At 42.0% G+C, this 25,189-nt stretch overlaps 1 protein-coding gene across 1 annotated transcript in view; it reads left to right on the plus strand.

The window, feature by feature from the left end:
• The first annotated feature begins 2,402 nt into the window (after positions 1-2,402).
• The window catches only part of oxct1a (3-oxoacid CoA transferase 1a), a 32,606-nt gene continuing 9,819 nt past the window's right edge, over positions 2,403-25,189 (plus strand). Inside the window, exons 1-13 of the mRNA XM_086110810.1 lie at positions 2,403-2,583; positions 3,388-3,496; positions 4,390-4,480; positions 5,316-5,451; positions 5,643-5,792; positions 6,144-6,250; positions 7,042-7,102; positions 16,862-16,969; positions 17,170-17,284; positions 17,644-17,738; positions 18,188-18,236; positions 18,778-18,850; positions 20,019-20,094. Coding sequence (XP_085966936.1) covers positions 2,476-2,583; positions 3,388-3,496; positions 4,390-4,480; positions 5,316-5,451; positions 5,643-5,792; positions 6,144-6,250; positions 7,042-7,102; positions 16,862-16,969; positions 17,170-17,284; positions 17,644-17,738; positions 18,188-18,236; positions 18,778-18,850; positions 20,019-20,094 — 1,278 coding nt within the window. The 5' untranslated portion in view covers positions 2,403-2,475. The remainder of the gene's footprint in view (positions 2,584-3,387; positions 3,497-4,389; positions 4,481-5,315; positions 5,452-5,642; positions 5,793-6,143; positions 6,251-7,041; positions 7,103-16,861; positions 16,970-17,169; positions 17,285-17,643; positions 17,739-18,187; positions 18,237-18,777; positions 18,851-20,018; positions 20,095-25,189) is intronic.

A 25,189-nucleotide genomic window follows, 5' to 3' on the forward strand; every position in this document is an offset into this window, starting at 1 on the left:
TTTGTTACATAGCGCAGTTGCAAATTGTGTGTGGTTTGAGTTTAGAATTGGATTCGTGTTGTCATTAACACATGTTTTGCATTACGTACTTACATGTTCACAAACTCGCTCACTCGATTCCATTATCATTATTATGGATGTAAGTCTCTCCAATAAAAGATGATTCGAAATGGAAACGAACAGTTCCACTTTAAATATATAAAAATACGCATCAAATCGTCGCCGAGATATTGTATATCTTTGACGGAAATGACACATTTTAAAAGACCGTGAAGTTAATGTATATTTACAGTAAATGTAAAATGACAACAAGAAACTCATTGCATCGTACTCTCTTGAATTGAGCAATACCATATCAAATATAATCCTAATCCCATTGAATAAAACAGAATCAAATCGTTCCACTGTAAACTCGTAGATTGAATCATACTTGTATCATATCGTACCACATGTATGGAGATGCGTACCATTTTATATTTTATTGGAGACATACATAGAACTAATAAAGTGAAAAAAAAATCATATCAAATTTTGCAGGTCATGGATGTGTGATTAAATCGCTCCACTTTGTTTCAATCGTCTCAGTTTGCTCCAACATGGAGAAGACTGCAGACTTGATAACTACCCAGAAGACAATCATTGATACCCTCCATAGGATGGGTAAACCGCAGAAGTTCTTAGCTCAGGAGGCTGGTTGTTCATAGAATTCTTTGTCAACCATATCAATGGGAAGTCGAGTGGAAGAGCAAACTGTGGCAAAAGATGCACCGGCAAAAGAGATGACCGTGGGTCTCAGGAGATTATCAAACAGAGAAGTTTCAACAATGTGTCAGAAAACCATAAAGAGTGATTGGGGTCACATCCGAGCGATGGGCTACAACTGTCAGGTTCCTTTAGTCAAGGCACTATTGATTCTGAGCCGACGTAAGAAGCCTCTCAACTGGGCCACGGAGAAGAAAGATGGGACTGTTGTCCAGGGGTCCAAGATAATCTTTTACAATGAAAGTAAATTGTGCCGTTCATTCGGGATTGAGAATATATGGTGTATTATCAAGGGGGCCACCAGACCCAAAGAAATCGGAGTTTCCATAACTCCCATTGTCAGAGTCTGATTGCTGATTCCCAACCATATATTGAAGACTGACATATCATTTGGTAAATGGTCTGTCACTTATATAGTGATTTTCTACCTTTTGGTACTCAAAGCGCATTACACTGTTTCCTCATTTACCTACTGATGACACAGTATAAGAAGCAACTGGGGGTGTGGGGTTCGGTATCTTCCTCAAGGACACTTCGTTCAAGGGCGCAATGGCCAGGGATTGAATCCCAACTTCTGGGTTGGGAGATGACCATCCTACCAATGAGACATGCCACCACTGATGTGATCTTAATTTCTTTTTTTTTCTGCAAAAACTGAGAAATACAAGACGGTTTCTTCACAGTATTCCATTATTATTATTATTTTTCTGTTTTTGTGGGGTTCATGAGATGGAAGCCCAAATTAGGTAAAAATAAATAATCATTTATATGTGAGTCCGGAATCTATCGTCTATGAAAGTTTAATTTTTGAATGCAATGATGCAAACAAACCTTTCCATGCGATTCTTAATTTTTAAAAGGGTCAGGTTTCTGAGTTATTCAAACTAAGCCCACTTATTTTGACACTTAAAACTGGTATTTTATAATTAGATGATACAAATGACATTTGTGTGTACATGTTGAATATAGAAAATAACAAAAAATATTTTTTTTGTTATTTTTTTGATATTTTCTATATTTCTATATACAGTGCAGAGGTACTGGGTTCGATTCCAGCTCCGGCCTCCCTGTGTGGAGTTTGCATGTTCTGCGTGGGTTTTCTCCGGGTACTCCGGTTTCCTCCCACATTCCAAAAACGTGCGTGGCAGGCTGATTGAACGCTCTAAATTGTCCCTAGGTGTGAATGTGAGCGTGGATGGTTGTTCGTCTCTGTGTGCCCTGCGATTGGCTGGCAACCGATTCAGGGTGTCCCCCGCCTACTGCCCGAAGTCAGCTGGGATAGGCTCCAGCACCCCCCGCGACCCTAGTGAGGATCAAGCGGTTCGGAAAATGGATGGATGGAAGGTTTTAGGTGCGTTTATGTACTGATATAAAAATCTGAAGTACTGTAAATATTTTACTCTTTGCATAATTTGGATTTGAATTCATGTGTATAGTATCAACTAAGATCGTGGACACACAATTCTAATTTGAAATCTGTTCATTTTATACAATATTCCATCAATAATCAAATGATGCAGTTTCGTCGTTCCAAACGAGAAGCTTGTTGATTCCGATTATCGCGAATGCATCAGAATACCTGCCCACAGAGCCAGCCAATGAGATTGCAGCATTGACTTTTAACTGAGCTCGAGCTATTATCCATTAGCCGTATGCTAACAGCTCGAGTCTCTTGTTACTACGCCTCTTTTCCTGTCCGCTCCCGTCCGCTGCATGTGTCTTAACATGGCATTTAAAGCCTTGTGTCGAGCGGACACTTTTAAATACCTCATTGGGCCATGCAGAACCACGTTAAACTTCGATAAGCGTCCATTGAGCAAGGTTTGTATTTGCCTGTCTTATGTTTGCTGCACAATTAATGTGGTTAGAACTGCGCGGAGAAGGTCAGAACAAACACATTTCCCCCATACATAGGTGTCGTTTTGCTTTTCATGATTCTTTTGGTACGTGCTGGTTAACTTTATTCTGAGGCTAGTTACTTCATGCAATGTTTATGTGGTGATATTTGTTGCAATAGAATGAGCAAAAGCATCAGGGCAATGTAGTGACTAAAATTTCTGCTATTGGAGGTCACAGGGGTTTGCATGATTCACCTCTACTGCCACAAATTAACTCCCAAGCAATGTTTTCCATCATGTTTGCCCGTGATGATTGAATGCTATTTATATCAACTAGTGTCACGTCAGGCATCTGATATAAAAACTTTTCAGGCGCACAAACTCGAGGTGAATTTCTGTTATTGAATCAAAACAAGAATTTCCATTGTGAAATATGCATTGTGGTATGTCTTTCCTGTACCTTTTCTTGTTCACATTTGTATATAGTATTGGCAGTATTACTGCCAGAGACACATGATTCAAATTTAAGAATTCTGGATTCAAGTTCCTGGTTGGGACTCTTGTCATCACTAAAATAGGTTTGCTTTGTTGCAAGGTTAGGTTTGTTCAGTAGCTGATCTTATCTTGACGACTGGTGTGCAAACAGCTCTTTATAATGGACAAGCCAAATTTACATTCTAAAAAGCTAATTTGTCATGCCTTTTTTCCCAAGATACACACACACTTGTATGAATTTTTTTTTTTTGTGTGTTGGTTTAAATCTGTTCTATTTCTTTGCTGTTTACAGACATGTAGCTGCTACTTTTCGACCTCCAGCCAAAGAAGTTCAAAATTCTACTCCGATCCTACAGAGGCAGTTAAGGACATTCCAGATGGGGCGACTGTACTGGTCGGAGGTAAATACTTTTCCAAACCTTTATCCACAACATTCAGTCAATTTTGGAGATTACATGTTCTGCCTGTGCTTGCGTGGGCTTTCTCCTGGCACTGTTGTCTTCCTTCCATAATACAAAAACAGGCATGTTAGATTTATTGAAGACTAAGTTGTCACTTGGTGTGAATGTGACTTGGACAGGGTCAGTAGCTTTAGATTACTACTTCTAAGGTTTAATGTATCACAACAAAAACCCTACTTAAAGCCATTCTTGAGACACACGTGTGCTTTGTTTTTGTATGTTTAACTTTCATAACCTTTAATCCATCATTGTAAATAAAAAAAACAACAGAAGTCCTTCCATCTTGATGGATTGAGGTGTCTTAAATACTCTTGCGACGTTCTCGCTTTAATTCCCTTGCCGTCAAGTTGTAAACTTCTCAAGCGGACTTTTCGATTTCGATCAGCAAACATCAACTATAATTGTGTCATTTTGTCGACTTAATCCATTCGTTCTGGTCTTGACTGGTGTCTGATCAGCACATGCATGCACATTCCACACTCCACTCTCCACACTCCACAGCTTGTATTTATAGTGAAGCCAGCTGAGACAACCATAAAAACATTTCCATTGTCCTTGCCTGATTTCAAGGATGACCACATGGAGAGAAATCACCGTGACGCAGTATAGAATTTGGAAGATAGACTGGGGGAAAATATTCAGTGTACATCTACATTTGTATTTCTCTTAAACAGCATAGCTTTTGTGTTCAGGTCTCTAGATGCAACGATGCATTTTTAAGTCCTGAAAAATACTTTACATCACACTGAATACTCAGTTGATGTGGTAGCTCAGATAGGAAACCATAAATGCTGGCATCGGAGCTATAAATTTCAGTTTTCCCTCAAACATAGGCTTTGGATTATGTGGCATCCCGGAGAATCTCATCAACAGTTTACTGAAGACTGGCGTGAAAGGACTTACTGCAGTCAGCAACAATGCAGGGTAGGTGACATTCAACATTCACGCACATGTGATGAGACTCTTCTTTTTTGCAAATATTAGAAAGCTTTTTCGATACAAAACCAACCGGCTGTGAATGTGGAGTAGAAAATGCTGTTTTGTTTTACCAAGATGAGAGCAGTACAATGCTTTTTCCACAAGCTCAGCTGGTTTGTGGCCAGTCAGCTGCTCGCTTGTACATTTCAACGCCCTCAATATGATGCATGATGGCGGGGGGCCATTAAAGGAACATTTAGAGAATGGGACTCTCCAACCTGGTGAAAACGAGAGCGCTGGTATTGAATTATATGATATATCGAAAACTATGTTTTACAGATTTCAAGACTAATAGCTCTGTATCTAAATAGCATTCATTCACAAGCCGGTGCATCTCATTCCAAACCAGTAGGTGGCAGCAAACCACTAGAATCATATAAACGTCAGACATAAAAGTTCTCTCCGCCACGACGATCTACAGCATTATGTACGTTTATAACCTTAATAAAAATCGACTTTCTCGACAGACTCGCGATCTAGGCATAGACAAACAGGATACCGAAACGCATAATTACGTACAGGTACACGAGAAGAAGCCCAAGAAAAAAATATCAGCATCTAGTATCATGTAGAATTTAACCATCTATGTTTTTCAGTGGTTTAATTCTTTATCCAGTTAAGTTAAATGTATCACTACGACGTTTTAAGTATTGACTTTTGCATTTATAAACATTTCCCTCGTCCCAACAAGACCATCAGTGACAACAGTATCATTTGACCACAAGTGTGCAGTTCAGAGGAAAGCGCAATGTAAAAGTCCGAATATATTTTTGCTCCTCAGCGTGGATAACTTTGGACTCGGCCTGCTTCTTCAGACCAAGCAGATCAAAAGGATGATCTCCTCTTACGTCGGGGAGAATGCAGAGTTTGAACGACAGTATTTGTCTGGGGAGTTGGAGGTGGAACTCACTCCACAGGTTGGTCAGGAAAACAGACTTTTAGTTCATGTTTTGACAATTAAGAGAAATTCCTGGTTGTCAGCAACTTTCTGGACTGACGCTGCTAGTTTTTATGACACGTAATTGTCAGTTTTGTTCTCTGGAAAGAAGTTTATACAGTACACATTTTTGTGTTGCACTCCTCCTATTTTGCTACATTTCCACCACAGGGCACCTTAGCGGAGAGAATCCGAGCCGGGGGGGCAGGGATTCCCGCATTTTTCACCGCGACTGGCTACGGCACGCTGATCCACCAGGGAGGCTCTCCTATAAAGTACAACAAGGATGGCAGTATCGCCATCGCTAGTGAAAAAAGACAGGTAAAATTGTTGATTTCACTCGTTTGAAGACTTGCAGGAATATGTTTTGTGTGGGATGATTGTAGGAAACAGATAATGACTTTTGGAGTGGTTTTGCTAATGAGAAATCCACACTAGATGGCCAAAAACCACAGCGCAAAAAACACCTGAATTGCCATCAACCAACCTTTTTAGTTAATTGTGTCTTCCTTGTTTACACTCAATATTGTTGCAAGATGGCTGTATTTAAAAAAAAAAAAAAAGAAAGAAAGCAAGCTACAACTCCTAGTTTATTTGTCTTTGTGCAATATTTGACCACGTTAGTTGTCGGTACTGAAACTTAGGTTTATCTTCAACTGTGTTTCCAACCAGGTGCAGGAGTTTAATGGCAGACATTACATCATGGAGAAGGCCATCACCGGAGACTTTGCTCTGATAAAGGCATGGAAAGCTGATCGGGCTGGAAACGTTGTGTTCAGGTAACCACTGTCACGGAACAAAGAAAACAAAAATACTTGATCAAATACAGGCTTACTTAACAATGTGACAAGTGGCGTCCAACTTGGCAGAAAAAAACCCAGCATAAGCACTTGAGATGCCTCCAAAATCCCCCATAACAAAGCTAAATTCACCCCAAAAAAACAATTGTTGAAGTACATGACCTGTTCCACTGCCCACATTTCTCTTTTCACGAATAATGTTCCATTTGTGCTGGTTAAGTCGAATATTTGAACTGTTTGATATCGAAGTAGCAAGCCACTCATTGATTTTGTAGTCTGTGTTCTTTGAGTGTGTTTATTTTTCTTCTTTTTTTATGTCCTTGCAAACTTTTATTTAGTTTAGTTTATTTAGACCTTGACCAGAGCAGCATCAGTGGCTCAATTGAATCGGTACAATTTAGGTCGGCAATAGCTGTGATCTGTAATCAAGACTAACATAGCAAAGATAAGGTTGAGGAATGATTTAGCCTTTCAATTAGACAACTTTTTAAAGTGCGATTGCAGCAGAGCGACATTCAGAATCACCAATTACACCGTAACCTTTCCTTCTATATCAGATTATTGCTTTGTGCAACCTAACTGAGGTCCTTCTCATCCACCTGATTGCAAATGACGGGTTTTTACCTCAAACACTATTGTCGCAAAGGTCTGCGGTACCACTTTTAACCACTAGAGTGCAATGTCTAGCAGGACACGACATGCAATCGCTTTAATTTGTGCCTTCCAGTTTGAAATAATTCTGCTTTGCATTTTATTTGCCTTTGTCATAGGAAAACCGCGAGAAACTTCAACCAGCCCATGTGCAAGGCGGCCAAAACCACAATAGTTGAGGTGGGTGGCGTCTTATTACACGTCATGTTCAAATAGCCTGACAGAGCTCGCATGGGCCCATCTTTTAGCATTGTCTTTTCAAAACCACACAGCTTAGTTATTTTTTTTGTCTCCTTAATGCACTGTGTAGATTTCTACTTGCTGTGTAATGGCTCCACGAAGAGCATGCATCTCCATAACTGAGGCCAATGTCACATCATCAGACACTGCTAGTGAGACATGACATGATCCACAAGCAAACCCCTCATGCAGTGCAATACAACTTGACAGAATTTGAATCACCAAAGTAGAATATGACACACGATGGCGACCCCCCCCCCCAAAAAAAAGTACACGTGTTTCTTTAATTACCGTTTTTCATGTCATATGCGTTGTTGGCAAATGGAATTGGATATTGTCAAATCTGAAACAGGCCTCTTCCTAAATGCGGCTCGTAATCAGATTTGTATCGTGTATCTGCTAACAGCGACATCATCTGTACCCTGCCAATGCGAGCCTAACTTGCTAGGGATATCATTGATCGTGTATACTGTACATACACACACGCACACATGCACGCAGGTTGATCAATGCTACAGTGAAAACGTGGCCTATTAAATATGATGCGCATTGGAGGTGCACAGACTATTCCCAAAGGAAAATGTAAAGCTAATGCTGTCAGTGAAGGCCAAACGAATGGCATGTAATGTTTCGTATTTGACAAAAGCATGTAAATAGACCGTCAGATGGCATAGAGGATTGAAATGGAGCACCAAGAACCCTGCGTTGTCTACCCAGCCACGAGACAATTTACATATCAATGCAGTTATTTTCTAGTGCTCTCGAGACAACAGTCATTTCCTGCTGGTTAGTGATACGTCAACGTCACTGTAAAGAGCACATTCTCTTGACAATTGGAGTTAAAAATGCCTTCATATATCCTCCTGTGAGAGAAAGTCAAGCAACACGAAAGCAGCATCGGCCTGTGCAGCACAGTCATCACATCTAACCACCTACAGAGGACAAAGGGTCCTCTCTTTCTTTTTCTGGCGTTGTGTAACTCAGATGTTGCAGAAACATTGGAAGTTTTAATATCTCGAGTGACCTGCCGCCTCGGCTCATTTATAGTGTCAGGTCGCTCGGCTTCGTGTCACATCTCATTTCAATCTCTGCGTCTGGTTATCCGCTGATCTGCCATTTGACAGGAAAGAAATGTGAGGGCCAACCTCTTCTTTCTGTGTCCTCTATGTGCATTCTCAGCTTCACACCTCCCAAACACTGCGGGCACCCGTTGAGTCCCTCGGGTGTGAAAAACCTAAATCGCAAGCTGAAAATGAATCAATGGATTTTGTCAATATCATATCGGCAAAAATGCTTTTGGTTCCATCGATGCTGACTAGAAAACGCATTGCAATTCAAAAGGTTGTTACTACACCGCGCGGCTCTTGATATGCCCGCAATACTCAAGAATGTTGTTGCTAATTAGTTTGAAGACGGCGGCGTCACAGAAATGCTGTGACCAGCCAAGGATGAGTCTGAGTGGTATTTTTGAAGTCGGCGCTACACTTCCCCGAAAGAAACAGCCCGGCACTGTCCTTCTCCCACCGTGACAGAATAAGAAGACATCAGCATTGGTGCCAGCAAAACGTGTTAATGTCTGTCTGAAGTTGTGATGACGATGGGAGTGACATGAATGACAATGCATGCCTCAGCACGAGAGAGAGACAGAAGGAGAACTGTTGGCTTTTAATATCGAATTGTCTACTTTGACCCGGCAGATTGAAGCTTAAGGGAGTGGCGGGGATGAGGTTCACCGCGTAAAAAGCTGTTTCGGTCACCTCCGGTATCCCAGATGTTGTATGAATAGCTCATGCGTGACACCAGTTTTGCGTTACTTTTGCGTTCGTTTTTTAAATATTTTTTTTTTTGAGTAACGTCCAACAAAACAACTGCAGAATTCACAAAGCAAAAACGTGCACGGAGAAACATCTGGGCTCTATCAGAAACCCAAGTCACATCAAGAGGAGTTATGCGTGCGGACTACACGAACGGAAGACTAGTTTTGAAAACAATGGTGAGAGTTTTATGCCCGGAAAGACACATCATTCATTCCAGTAGCTTGGAAATGTCGCTGTTGTAATGAGAGCACATTTAATGCTGATAAGGCACCTCCAAGAAAAAAAAAAAATCAGTCAGACTCGAGGAGGAGAAGGATGTGACATCTCGTGGGCGATATTTAATCCCACATCCAGGATGCACCTGCCATTGTCCACTTAACAAGGTCTGACTGGGAACAAGAAACGCGTGGTCGAGCAGTGTTCACGGTGTATACTAAATGCTTGAGGAAATTATTACCTTTTGGTTTTAGACCAATTATATAATATATATATATATATATATATATATATATATATACACACACACACCTGTATACACATTTATATATATAATAATATATTTATATTTATTATGTTGTTGTTTATTATGTTTATATATATAATAAACTAATATAAGGCGCGCATTGCACATTTCCTCTAGGATTGTTCAAATAACTTTTGGGTGACTTGACTGTACTGTAATTCCTCGCATATTGGCGGTGACCTCATCGTGTTGACGACAGCAAAGGAGTTGTGGTTGGATTCTAAACTTCTGCTTCGAAGCGAGTAATCCTGTACACAAATCGATTGTATACTGTACATCTTGGGTGTATTATGAGTCATCACTGTATCATAAATCACTTTCAATAATATTATACTTCCCACTTATCGCCCTGATTAGGAATGTCTACAAAGTGCAAAATTGTTATCATTTTTAAAGATGTAATTTTAACGACCGCTTATGATTTAAAAATCTATTTCCTAATTACGACAATATATATCATATCCGCACACGCAGTAATTTATTGAGACAAGACAAGAACACGTTTTTCGAAACATGTTGACTTGGCTCTCAGCAAGCAGTTCCAGTTTCTCAGTAGCCCACTTTGCAAAATTAATTACCCACCTGCAATAACAAAATAGCCCTTTCAGACACCTGTTGTGCACATAGTAAAAGATACAAACCTAAATGGTGTGTAATTAAGATATAAACATTATCTGCGTCCGACCGGCTAATTGGTGACAATAACTCGATAACCCTGCAATAGAAGAAGCACCTGTCAGATAGTGAGGGAATTACCATCTGGCTGAAAATAAATATAGCCTTGGCTATAAATTGGCTGTCTGTATTGACACGACGGCCACATCATGGTTATTTGAAGCCACGGAAGAAAACAGTAGCTGGTTTGGTGTGTCGATTTGAGCAGGTGTTTTCTGCTGTTATTCTTTATGCTTGACATGTAAAATGATCTCACGGTTAGTCTTGCAGTGTCTCCAGATCCAAATTTCTTCCCAAAACGGCGTTCGTTTTGTCGTTGTCAATTGAATTTTAACCACTATGCATGAAACTGTTTGTTTCTTTTCCATGTTACTACTAATAATAATACTTTAATTTTATTTATTAGCGCCTTTCAAAACACATAAGGACACCTTACAATCAAATAAGAACAATAAAACCATAGATAAAATTATAAATAATAAAAGAAGCGATGAGTTTAAACTGACTATCCAATTTTAAATAGGTGGGTTTTGAGATGAATTTTGAATGTGGAAAGAGAGTCAATATTACAGATGTCGGGTGGGAGTGAGTTCCAGTCATAGAAATAATGCATTTTTCCCTCAATGAGCATAAGAAATGACACCTTTAAATGAAAAAAAAAATGAACACATAGGATAAAATAAAACAGTTTGACAATTGCCAAACTCCAACCAGCTCTTTCTATGGTTGCCTGGCAACCAAAGACTGCCATTCAATTGTTGAATGTACCATGGTATCCAGCTGGTGCCTTATCACAGGTACACTGAAAGGCCCTGGTGCTTGGTAGGACACTACACACCAGAAGCCGCATCAAAGCAGGGCTTTTTGCTGCTGCACACACACATCTGTCCTACCGAATGAATTCAGCGGTATCCGTTTGTGCATCATGGCGAAGCATTACGTTCGTGTGTGTTCACAACTGAGCAGCGACCATTAATTACAGGACGATAGTGTAGGTCTGCACGCTTTGCGTTTCAACCAAAGCATTAGTTACCTTGCCTCAACCATGATGCTGTTTTGTGTTTTTAAGTTGATGCTTCCTTGGAATGTAATTTATAAATGGCGGCAGACATTCGGCAAGCTTGCATATTTCTAATGAAACCCAAAGTAATAGTTGTACTTAAAAAAAACATCATGCTCGGTTGTAACTTGAACTGTATGAAAGGAAATCTTTTGACATGTTGGTTACCTTTGCTTCGCATCAATCCTGGAATTTTAATGTATCAATTGTCTTTATAATCTCCTATCGAAAGAGGTTTTTGAATGAGCCTTTGTGTGAGGAATACGTGTATTGAATGCTGTTGGCACGTTATGCAAATTCTGACTGTGTTTGTGTTTTGGTAAGCATGAGCAAAATGGACCAGTGGATCCTCCCTCTCCTTGCCTAATCTTGTTTTTCCTTTTCTGGGCCACTGACAAATTACCTATAGCTTTGAATAATGGGGGGGGGGGGGGGGGGCACACACGTTTGCTTAACATATGCACCAACTGAATGTTTGAAGTAGCATATTTGCACATCACACGTTGTGACTGTTGGTTCAAAGTTCCATTGCCACCTATCATCTGGAACTGAAGCAAATGGTAAACAGACACTCGTGTCATTTGAAATGTCACCATTAAAGTAGCACATTTCAAAGTGGTGACACGTCTGAATTCAAATGTCCCCAAAGGCAAGTAAGAATTCATGAAAATGTTGCCCCCCCTCCCTTTTATTTATTTTTTGAACACAACACGTATGCCCCAAAATATCCCAGCTTCAACAAGAGATGCTTAGAGGATACTTTACCCTGGAAGTTAAATAAATAAAACCTACTTACTTGAAGCACATTGAATATTTCAGTGCCATTCAGAGATGATGCAATGTTGACATGACTAACATTAGCCACACGGAGGAAGATTGTGAGGCTGAAGAAGTCCACCTGGCGGGTTCAACTTCCACATCTTAATTCCTAGCGTTAGTTGCTAACTAGCTAGCCGCTTATTAGCTAGTTGCTCTCATCCGTTAGCAAGAGTAGAGTGCTAGCGAATGATTTGTTTGATTGTAAAATGTGATAAAACACTGGATGTGCAGGTGATAGCATTATATTTATTTCATTATTGGCTTTAATTAGCAGTCAGTCTGATTAGAAACATGTCATTTTTAGTTTTTGTGATATTTTCTCCCATTCCTTTGGATACCGGACCGGAACCCATCCGCTGAGAGGAAATACATTTCTGTGTTGTCAGAATTCTGGGCAGTGAGAGAGTATCGGTGCTAAGTCCCCCCTAAATGTGACAGTAAAGCCCTGGCCAATTGCCCGCATGTAGACACACATGGAGGGAAGATAGAGGGTCTATAAATACACGGGGATAATGAGAGTGTGGTGTCGCAGTCCTCCTCATCCACTTGTCGCCTCTAGCCACCATCCCTTTGCCTACATGTTGCATCTCTGTTCGCCTGGCTATGCATAAATCTCTCCAGTGTGACTCGTGGTAAAAGAGAAACTGCAATTAACGTACAAATTATCCACTCGAGAAGTCAAAACATGACAAACGTGTGACTCTTGAGTGCCTAAAACGTGAGCACAAGAGATCTTTTTTTCGGTGTGGTGTGCGTGTCACGAGATCACACGAGGTGTGTCAGCATCACGGCGCGGGTGTCGAAATGGAACACATTTGTCTGCCTGGTGCTGTCTTGTCATTTGAGTGAAGTTGGAACCCGACGTCTGACATCATTCTCCAGCCTCACTACTTCATCATGTGTGGGAAAGCATGTAATCATTTTATATAGATTCGATTAAATTCGCATCCTCAAATTAGCCATTCAACGATTAAATGTATGTGCCCAAAAGTTTTATGTTAAAGCACTTATTCTGGTTTTTCCCTTTGGAATGTACAGTAATAGGGGAATTGAATCATTCTTCCTTCAGGAAAAGTTTGCTAAACTTCAAGTCATCTATAATGACTTGCACCTGTCGCATTGTTACCTTCATCAAGGAGCTCTCCCTTGCAAAGTGTCCTCTATACAGTTTTTGGTATTGTACCCCAGTTGATGGTAACAACCCACACATTGACGATTACATTTTCAAAACGCAAATTAGTTCTGGGATGCTGGGCGTCCGATCTCAAACGCTTTTTCCAGATCGAAAAATTAATGCAATTAGAAATCATCTGTGCCTTGGTCGAAATGTTGCGTTCATATTCTACAACGCTTCTCCTCACGAATGTGGTAGGGTGACTTGGAACATATCGCAGCTGACTATGGGCAAGAGGTGGAGTACACCCCGAAGGACACATGTAGACAATCACTCACATTCACACCGAATGGACAATTTAGAGCACAGGTGGAAAACTTAAAGCCAGATCTGGCCCACCGTGTAATTTTATGTCATTTGGCACCATTTTTCTTCAACTTCTGTTCAAAACCTGCTATACCTATCATCAAAGTGATGGCATTTACGTGATTTTTTTTTTTTTTTTGGGTGGTGGGTGAAACTGTTGGCATCAAACATTTATTAACGGTGTAAAAATAAGTTAACCGCTGTACTCTGGTTGCAAAATAGATTATGAATGGCTCTCACACATGCGTGCAAAACACCACCCAGTCACAAATGAGAAAGTCTTTCGTACAACAAAAAATTGGTGTGAGCTCGATTTGGATTAAACAGAATTCGATTGTAGTTTATTATTATATAGTATTCATCCTGCAAAAGCCAGCTACTCTTTCCCAGGACTCAAATGACCATGGTTTTAACATAAGCGCAAGCAGCCTAAACAACATTTGAGCACCCCCCATACACTGAAAGTCTCTAAAAAAGCGTCTCTCTGAGACATTTTGATTCCCAGAGCATCCCAGCTAGCTTGCCTTGTTCTGCTGTCATTGATGTGAAAATCGACTTACTCCCTCGGCACACCTGCTCATTTGCCTTTGCGTTTTTTTGTTCTTCTTTTTGTGTGTCTATGTTGTGCATTTGTGTGTTTATCATTCCGCTTTTTTCCCCCCGAAATTAGCATTCCATGTGTTCTAAGGCTGCTGTCTGAACTGCATCTGAGCACTCCATTCAAGCTAGAACACAACACACAGATGAAAGATTTTTTTTTTTTGGAGGGCAGGGGGGTGTTTTTCTCCACACTCTTATTTAAATTGGGTGAGCTTTGTATAATGTTGCGACTTAGCCTTGGTTGGCTAATTGAAAATGCAGCCCAGGAAATGTCAGGTTTGTGCAAGTAAAGAAAAACACCAAGCTTGTTGACTACTTTTCAATCAAAGCGACATGATTTTTTCCTAATGGTAACTAAATTGTCATTAATGTTTCCCTTGGGCCTATCTGCCCTAGTTTAAAATCGTTGTCAGCGGTGAGCTCAGTCTTGCTTGTTGAAGGCGTTTATGCAAATCGTCAGTTTCACAAAAGCAGGATCAAGCCAATCGCAAAGGCGTAGGAGGCTGTATGGGACCACGCTATCCAACCCCACCAATCTCATCTTGCGTGGCCCGGTTTTCACGGCGGAGCGGCAGATTTACCATATCCCAATCAAAAGGAGAAGGGAAGAAGACTTGAACGATCCTGAGCGGCAGCTTCCTCAATGCCGACCAAAGTCTGCGTATCCATGACAACGCCAAGACCCACTCTTAACTGCTGACTCCTCTCAGTCAGCGCTGAGTGCTGAGGGAGGAAGTGGAGATAAGAAGCGATTAAATTCAATTTGCGCTAACGGCTGCTTGCCCCTCATGTAAATGGGATAAGTAGGTTACACAGGCAAGTACTGTAGATTGTTGGGGTGGGGTGCAAGAATTATGTTATGTCATGCGCAAGTCTCCATTTGCTCTCTTGTGATTGGTTGCTATGTCCTGCTAGAAGTGTGTTCACTATCCAATCTTCGGGAAGGAGGAAAATTGTTCTTGTTCCCACTGGACTCAATGTATTGGCTGCTCTCTCCCAAAAATAACAAAAAAAAAAAGAAAAGAAAAATGGAACTACCGGCATCGATTCTCCCCCTCTGCATGTTGACTCGGAGCCAAAAGCCATGTTGCAGACATGGCCTGCTGTGAATGTCAACACAGTGTTTTAGACGCTCGAGTAGATTCAATGCCAACAGCAAGCTGGTGCTGACTCCTTTTTGAACGTTGTTATCGAAGAGGAAAGGAGCAGGTGCGTTCGTGCCTGGACTTGTATCGTGTTGACCCACCTCACCTCAAATCAATGTCTCTTTGCAGGGTCTTGTTAGTTAGCTACAAAAGACCTCTGACATTCACTCCGACCTTGCTGTCACCTTGAGTCCACTTCTGCCACTTGCGGTCACCAAAACAGTGGGTTGTGATGCAGTTGCAAAGTTGGTCTGCGGACATACTTGCTTCGAGGTTCACAGTCGGCTTTGTTAAATAAATGCCTTCTCCCCCAAATCCCATCCAAACACTCATAGTCTCTGATTGCTGCTGGGCGGTTTTTCAATTCTTGTTAGTATATTTTTGGCTCTGGATGACCCCCCCCCCCTTTTTTTTTTAGCAACTTCCATAGTTCAAAGCATGTCTTAATGGATGCTCTGTGCTTGCACAAACAACATGGCTGTGAACAAAGAAAAGTTTTTGCTGCCGCACCTTTTTATCTGGTGTCCTTGAAGATAACTTTCTTTTCCTCGTCTGTTTTTTGTCAGTAGCCCAGAATGTCTTTGTACCTTATCCCAGCCTAAAAGAAAATTACGACCATATCGATTGTCTTTAGTCCCAGCCTTGTACCTTTGCCTTCCCGTTTCCATAAAAGGAGCTCTCCATTTGCCACCCAACTATGCAGCCGAGAGCTATGAATTTGTAATGCAGGGCCAAAATTAGCATTTTGCGTACACGTTATATTTGTATTATTTCCTCAATGATAATAATAATAAAATGTTACACGTGCCCTCTTTTTGACTTTGAGCGTATGTCCCACTAAAATAAAGGTCTCTGTTTAGTGAGATTGCTCACCCTGGTGGCGGTGGCAACTATTTTCCAAAAAACGGTCTACAAGAGTTTAATTTCCGCTATGAAACGGACACCATGAGCAGCATCACTTTTACAAACCGTACTCGTCCTTATGACCTGAGAGGAGCACGGTGGAAGGTAATCACTGAGCCGCTCACACTGACATTTTCCTCCAAAGGCGTTGTTCGCTTTTATATGTTGAAAAGCAGTGATTTATCACTGTTAGATACTTTTGACTCGAGGTACGTGCTTCTAAGCTGCAAATATTTGACCAAAGTTGCTTTCGACCATCTGTTCAGTTCTACACTGGGGAGGAGATTGAAAGTGTTCAAATTGACGATGTTCAGCAAGCAGACATGGAGGCATGCAGCGTGACGCCTCTTTGCAATGTTAAATTACATTTCATGTTTAAAAGTTGAATACATTTAAAACGTTAATTTTCGCATGCTTTGCCTTGAGAGCTATTTTGCACTTCCTGTATTATCACATTATCTGCAAAGAAAAAAATGTGTTTTTTCTGTGGATATTGATGATAGAAACAAAGCAAATTTTAGAATGGGGCAAAAAAAATTCTGTTTTGAATATGTCATTGTCGTGCTTGTTTGATTTTTAAAAAAATGTGAAATTGGATTTCTGTGAAATAAAAAACATTGATCTAAATCTAAAATATTGCCTGAATATAAAATGTTTGAAAATGTTCTATTTTGCAGGTAGAAGAGGTGGTAGATGTCGGCACTTTTGCCGAAGAAGACATTCACATCCCCAGCATTTACATCCACAGGGTTGTCCAGGGAGGCAGCTACGAAAAAAGGATTGAGGTAAATAAAATTAAAAAAAAATAATAATAATCATAAAAATGGGTTGGAACAAAGTGCTTAGCAAATGCATTTGGGTGATGTCAATTATGTCCGGTTGAAAATTTTCCAACGCGGCATTACAGTTCCTTGAACTTTGCGGTTTAAATGTTGTCATTTCATATCCGGACACATCACTTAAGCAACCTTTTGACTGTTTCCAGAAACGCACAGTAAAGAAACCCCAAGAAGAGAAGCCCAAACCAAAGAAGGATTCCGATATTGTCCGGGAAAGGATCATTCGTCGAGCAGCTTTAGAGTTTGAAGATGGGATGTATGGTATCCTTTGTTTCTGAGATTACCCGACAGTCAACCGGTTTTTGCACCGCGTCATTGTTGCCGTCACTCCACCTCATTCAAATGGAAGCCATGGGAAGCTCTGCACCAGCTTGCTCCTTTCCCCACGTTTGTAATGAATTATCTACCCGTTGCACAACGGTACCGATTTATTTATTTCATTATTTATGTTGAGTGCTGTGGAATTTAATCAACGGGCCATTAAGAGCTTACGATGGGGAACAGGGAAGGGTCCACATTAGAGAGAGTGTTTGTTATATGCCACTGGGAGTGAACATTCAATGACCACCTTTTAAATCGATAAGTTTCTCAATCTGATCCTTCAACAAAACGTTGACCAGCTAACCTCGGGATTGGTATCCCAATGTTGGCCAGCAATTTCATTAAGCCAGACATCACTGTGCACCTGCAAAGCGAAAATGGAATTTTAGGACTGGTAAGTTTTTCATTTTTAGCATTTCATATTTTGGTGCTCTGTGCATAGGGGGAAAGAAAGCCACGAGGGGCCATTCTCCGGTGGGGCCCTCAATAATAATATTTTCAATTTGTTATGCGACACATTGTGGTGGCTAGACTAATTTTCTTCATTTGTATGTGGGAAAATCATTATTGACTGAGTGAGCCCAGAGAAAAGAATTCTGCTGCAGAGATGGAATAAATTGCAATCATTTTTTGACAGGCGAGTGTAGGCGTCCATGGCAATGCCTTATTTGTCAAAACGTCTTAATTATGTGTGCCAGCTTTGAACAACTAAGCTCTCCCCCTCAAAAATCAAAGTCTCGTCGAGTGAGAGAAATGCGATTGTCTCCAACCGTTCTGAGTCACTCTGTGTGTGCACGTGAAGCAAATCCCAGTAAATCATGTTTTGTTTTTAAATCTTTGCAGGGTCCATACCCCACTGATGCCGAAGTGGATGCAGACCTGATTAACGCAGGTCAGGCCAATCGATATGCGCCCATGCTGAATTGAAGTCTTCAAAATGAAGCCTGTACACAAGCCTAATAACATGAATACAAATTGATTTCATTGGTTATCTTTGGCGGCCCGGTAGTCCAGTGGTTAGCACGTCGGCTTCACAGTGCAGAGGTACCGGGTTCAATTCCAGCTCCGGCCTCCCTGTGTGGAGTTTGCATGTTCTCCCCGGGCCTGCGTGGGTTTTCTCCGGGTGCTCCGGTTTCCTCCCACATTCCAAAAAACATGCATGACAGGCTGATTGGACGCTCTAAATTGTCCCTAGGTGTGAGTGTGGGCGTGGATGGTTGTTCGTCTCTGTGTGCCCTGCGATTGGCTGGCAACTGATTCAGGGTGTCCCCCGCCTACTGCCCGGAGACGGCTGGGATAGGCTCCAGAACCCCCCGCGACCCTAGTGAGGATCAAGCGGTTCGGAAAATGGATGGATGGATGGTTATCTTTGCGCATTACCATTCAACATGTATTCATTTACTGGAGTTGAGAGTTGTTTCAATGTTCTGCAGGAAAGGAGACTGTCACAGTGCTTCCCGGAGCTGCCTATTTCTCCAGCGATGAGTCATTTGCCATGATCCGAGGGTAACACTCAAAAAGTTCTGCGAATCTGATATGCTTGGCATATGAGAACATCACTTGCCGAAGTTAGCCTTCGCGAATAAATTCTATGTTCTCTTCAAAGTATGTGTTTGAATCAGAGCCCATTTGATAAACACCAAAGCGAGCTTCAACGTCAATTACTAACCCGGGGTATTTGCAAACAGCATTTCGAACAAATGCGACTGCACAGCAGCCTGGCCAATATTTCCAAACACCTTGGTTACCATTGATTTGTCAGCTGTCTGGTATTGCCCACCTGCACTCGCCAAAGTTGTGTACATGCGTGCGTGTGCATGCAAGAATGTGTGTGTGTGTGCGCGCGCGCATGCATGGACCACCCCGTGGAAATCCAATAATGCTCAGAAATAACCCTTTGCAGTCACACAAGCAACAACCACACAGTGAACCTCACTTTTGGCCTTTATGCAAGATTGATGGAAGTTTGGGAGGAGTAACTAAAAGCGAGATTCATTTTTATTGCCCATCCGACAAAGTGTCGCCGTGTAGTCATTACTGCACCAACAACAGATTAAACCAGACTCCCAAAGTAAACATTGTGACCCTTTCAAGAACACATCGAGTACTTCGGTGATGCACAAAGCAATGCTAATACTAATACTAAGATAAGATAACCATTATTTGTCCCACACTGGGGAAATTTGCAGTCTACAGCAGCAAAATGGGGGGGGGGGGTAGAAAAGAAAACTGCACTTGCACATACTGTATGCTTAAAATTTATATTTCATATTGCATTCTGTACTGTGTACAGTTCATGTAAATGTATTTTGTGCATGCAAATACTTGTGTTTTTTTCTTATGTTTTTCTACTTTCTTCCCTCCAAATGTTGCTGCTGTAAATTGCGAATTTCTCCATTGTGAAACAAATAAAGGTTTTCTTATCTTAAATTTTGAACAAACTCTGTATAGCAGGCTAAATAATGTCCTAATGAAGATTCAGGCTAAAACCCGTGTACCCTAAAACACCATCACATTCAAACCCGACCTGGATTTGTCCACATTTAAAAGGCAATGGGAAGATTTCACCTCGGATGCCAGTAACAAAGATGTAAAAAAAATAATCGTCTTACTCCAGAGCCACGGCTCAAAACGTTGACAGCTGTCTTCTGTTGGATGCGACTTTTCTCTTCAGGGGCCACATCAACCTGACAATGCTCGGAGCCATGCAAGTGTCAAAGTACGGAGACCTCGCCAACTGGATGATCCCAGTAAGATTGTTTTTCATCTTCCTTTTTTTTTTCCTCATTTGGCAGGGGTTCAAATGCTGACAGTCCATTAGAACTGCCACTCGTCTGGCAATCTTATTGGATGTCATTTTGTCGAATTGGCATCACTGCTGTATTGGGTGTCGCCTGTGAAGGATATTTCACATTTTTATGACTGCCTTGGGTCAAAATCATTGATACGTTAACACAAAACAAAATTGACCACAGAAGAGGGCTTTCAATGTTGATGAGAATCTGGATGCGATTCGTGCATTTTTGCGAGTCACTGTGGCATCATTAACCCCCCCCCCCCCCCCCCCCCCAACCCGACCTCCCCTCAGAATCATCATGCCACCGCCAGTCTGATTTTCCTCCATGAACCAGGAAGTCGCCTCCAAAGAAATTTATGGAGCGGCACTTTATGAACTACCCCCCGCCTCCCAGTTAATCCTTTGTGGTGTTTTGCGCTCTCGTCAGTCGTAATGTATATATTTGGAAATGGTTCTTGTAGTATTGCGGCAACAGTAAATCTAATGGTGACGCAGGAGGGGTGCTTTTGGCCACACCGATGCTTTCCATTGACGCCGTGTGTATTCCAATCTTTCCCATTTGAAGCAAGGATTTAAATGTGTCAAGTGACAAAATCTCACATCCCCTCTCAGTGTCATTTCCACTCAGCCGAAAACAAGCGTGAATAGCCTGATTTTATAGAATCCCGTGTTTCTCTTCCTAAACAACAGGGCTATTTGAGGAAAAATTACATGTTCCTGGCAGTGCCGAGGTGCTGCACAGGCTTCAAAGAAAGCAGTTTTTTTTGGGGGAGGGGGTATCTCTTATCTGATATGGTTTCTTGTTGTACCAGAGTACATATCGATTAGATTTTTCATCACCATTGTGTTCATTTTATGCACAGTGGTGTTCGCAAAACTATAGGCTGCTCATCGACTCCTACCAGAACATGGCAATTCTTCTTCTATGGGGGTGAGCTCACGGGCGCTTACAGTGTAATGGCTGGGGGTGGGATTTGAGCAAGATGTTTGATTAGGTCAATTGGTCTCTGGACCAAGGCAGCCACAGCCCTTCTCAATGATTACGAAGGTCAAGAACCCAATAAAAAAGCCTGTGCAGACTGTTGGAGAGGGGGGTGGGGCTGGACACAAACGCCCCCGGCACATGGTAGTTTTTCGCTTGACTGAAGTGTACATGTTGCTTCGGGCACTGCATTAATTTATAGATGCAGCTGTCATCATTGGCAAAGATGTGGACAGCAATTTCACAGTGTTGGTTTATTTTGTGTTGAGCTCTCCAGTTCTGTTTTTTGTTTGTTACCATGTTGAATTATCTTGCCACTTGAATATGCTGGATTTCTACATCGCAGTTATATTTGGCCATACCAAGTTACGGACTGCGCACTTAAACACCAGCGTCCTCACCTATGCCTCAATTCTCATTATCTCCCCCTTTTTGAAAGCATGGATGAAGAGAATTACAACCCCCCTCCTCCGTCTCTGATAATGAAAATTATTCACCATCTAAAGATGGGTGCACAGCGTGAAATTGGAAATGTTTTAACGTAGGAGTCCGGGATGCGGCACTCTCGGCGCGATTTTGATTTTGAACGCTTTCAATATGCAAATGCAGATAAACGTTTTCCGGTTGAAGGCTTTGAAATGCTTTTACATCTCCACTCGGGCTGAAACATCTGGATCAACAATCGCTTGTGACAGAGCACGAGAGTATAATACAGTTCGGGATTTGCTACGTTGTTTCATCGTTTTGGGGCATGAGTAAGCTCTCCTAAATGCGGGGGGACCTGCATTCAGCCGTTCATACGAAATCAAGATTTTGTGTCATACCCTGCTCCATGCTGGACTTTTGAATCGGACACAGTTTTGGCATGCTGTCACAAGTATCTGTGAATTACAGTACACTGATTTGTAAAATGTAAATGCGTGGCTGTCATCAAGTTGTGAGTTTTGTGGAAGCATGTGTAGCTTGCTATAAATTCACATATGCTGTGAAATCATAAAGAACTCATAGGCCACATTGATTTGTGCTGTCTCGCCACTCACAAGCACTTACCACTGACCAATAAGAGAAGAGAGCTATGTCATCTTGGTTAGTCTGTCACGTCTGTGATTGTCTGAGTGGAAAAAGAACCATAAAAAGCCATTAACTGGTCATACCCCAAAAAGAGAACTATCGGTGTCAAATGTACTGTTCATTCTAACCCCAATTTTTCTGAGGCTGCCACAAAATGGTAGCTTGCGCGATGGAGCTGCTTGAAAGATTACCTGTCAGTTTTTGTGCATTTTAATCGTGTGTGTGCTTTGTTCCATGCGGATGGCAGTAGAATTAACCGTGGCTCAGGTTGAAGCAAAATGGTTTGTTTATACAGCTCCGACTGGCTCCTAATCAAAAGCCATTGCATAACTCATTTGAATGCAGGAATCATTGGAAGTCGTGTAACACACAAACGCACACACGCAGAAAAAGAAACTGAGCAAAACGCAAGCCTGGCTGAATCCCACCGGGATGCATTGGAGGGTTCGTTTGCCGGGATCGTCCCCCCCTTTTCATCCAACGCTCGTCATTAGTCTTCCGCGGAAGCAAGACAGGCTGTAGCCTTTCGCTTGGTAATTAAATGGAGAATCTTTCGGGTCGGACGCCGGAGATTGTCAGCCATTTTGAACGGGTAAGAAATGTAGCGGCTTCGAACCCACAACCTCTGCACTGTGAGGTCGACGAGCTAACCACTGGTCCACCGGGCCGCCTACAGTATTCTTAGTTTTTCAATTAGTAATTGTGTGAAGCTTCCTTTTAAATCAGGTGACGCCGTTAGCGTTGTTTGACTTCTCCTTGAAACAGCCCGAAAAGGAAAAGCATAGCGGTGGCTTAAAAAAACCCCAGCAACAACAACAAAAACTTGGGGTGAGCGGTGACATCAATGTCATCTGCTCTCTGTCACTTGTCCTGATCGCCGCCATCCTAGCAGCACGTCAACATCAGATGTCTCTTGTAATTTGGGTTCGACGCCACAGATCCAGCCTCCCCTCAGCCTCCCACATGATCTCTCGCTTTGAAAAAGACATTAAGCTGCTCACATTTTCCCTTAACACCAATTTAACTCGCACAAGCGGAGCTGCCCTCAGGCAAGGCTTAATTTAAAGAGCAGGCGAGTATGTGTATGAGTTTATGAGTATATGAAAAAAGAGACAAGAGAAACGGTTGGCTAAATAGCTTCAAAATAAACATGGGCTTATCAAAAAATATTTGGAATGATAAACTAGTGCGGCCGGATATCTGATCATAAAGGTGAGATGTGTGATTGCATCAATAGCAGACTGCTCAGGAGTTGCAAAATCTACCAGGAAACCTTAGATACTGTACATCAGGGGTCACCAACTCCGGTCCATGAGGGCCATTTCACAGTCGCGGACTCTCTGGGTCAGCCAAACCCGTATAGGATTTGTGACTGAAAATATTGTAATGTTGAACATTAACAATTGGCCGTCCTCTTTGTTAATTGCTTGTTTCCAAGAAGATCAGGAAACAAAATTCTCTTCACACACCCCACACCACAGGATAATCTTTCGGGATAATCTTTCAAAGACATCTGATAGTCGGTCCTTGGATGACTTGCATCAGAAGTGGGTGAAGTGCTCACACGTGGTCCGGTTTTTGCCATGCGTGGATCTGCTTTGGTCATAGACACACAAGCATACGTACAGATCAAGATCAAATTGACGTGAAGTCTGCAGATCAGCAGATGCGAAGCTGAAGATCAGAAGGAGCCAAATGTCAGTCGCCCCAGCAATGTATCGATCACGACAATAGCAGGCGCACTTAGGCAGACATTTGTCCTGACTCACAGATTAACGGCAGCTAAGGTCATTGTGAGGAAGGAGTGCTCACAGGTGTCTGGCTCACACTCATCATCACACAAGTCAGACTTGCTCGTATCAGGTCAGGCGTGGTCATCCCGGAGGGCTTGTGCGCGCACTGGCGAGCTCTTTGAATGTCAGAATGTGCATTAGCATCGATCGTGTGGAAAAAGGACGCCCTTTCTAGCTAGAGTATCCTATTAAAAGAAACTGCGCATTAAATAAAAAGCAGAGGTGCGCACTTGACGAAAGTCGCAGGGCTTTATTGGCGTGTTTGAAGGTTAACGCGCAAAGTGGATCCTTCCTTTCATTAAAGTCATTTTGGGGACTCATTAACAGCTTTGTACTCGGTTGCTTCCAAAGATGTTGCGTGACAGTAGATTCAATTAAATCAGACTTACCCCTGCGCTCCTTTTTGCCGCCCTCGCACTGCGCTGGGTTGATATCTTTCCGACCCAGCTGGCCTCCCTGAAGGCACTCGGGATTCTTATAATGCACACCACTTGGTGCATACACACACACACACACATACACACGCACACCCATCCATCCATCCATCCATTTTCCGATCCGCTTATCCTCACAAGGGTTGCGGGGGGTGCTGGAGCCTATCCCAGCTGTCTTCGGACAGTAGGCAGGGGGACACCCTGAACCGGTTGTCAGCCAATCGCAGGGCACACAGAGACAAACAACCATCCACTCTCACACCCACACCTAGGGACAATTTAGAGTGTTCAATCAGTCTTTGATGCATGTTTTTGGAATGTGGGAGGAAACCGGATTACCCGGAGAAAACCCACGCAAACACCACACCGGAGGCCAGAGCTGGAATTGAACCCAGTATCTCTGCACTGTGAGGTCGAGGCACTCACCACTGGACCACTGGGCCACACACACACACACACACACACACACACACACACACACACACACTGTATATATATATATATATATAATATTTATAAAGAAGCTTTCTTTCACTGGGGACACCGAGGCACTTAAAAAAATGTTTTACCCAACTGAAAGCCGAGATGAGGTTTCAGATTTATTTCATTTTGAAGGTCACATTGTCTGCTCTCACTTAGTCATTTGTTGATCTGATACTTAAGTAACACGGGGAGCTCTATAAATTTGGAAAGTGCATTGAAGCTGCCGAAGTGGCTTTTGGTGCCTTTAAATCCTTTCAAATGCACAACAAATCAGACAAACATGCT

Source organism: Hippocampus guttulatus, chromosome 5 (genome assembly GCF_054856545.1).
Source record: "Hippocampus guttulatus isolate MCC_2025c chromosome 5, RoL_Hgut_1.0, whole genome shotgun sequence".
NCBI classification, from domain to species: Eukaryota; Metazoa; Chordata; class Actinopteri; order Syngnathiformes; family Syngnathidae; genus Hippocampus; species Hippocampus guttulatus.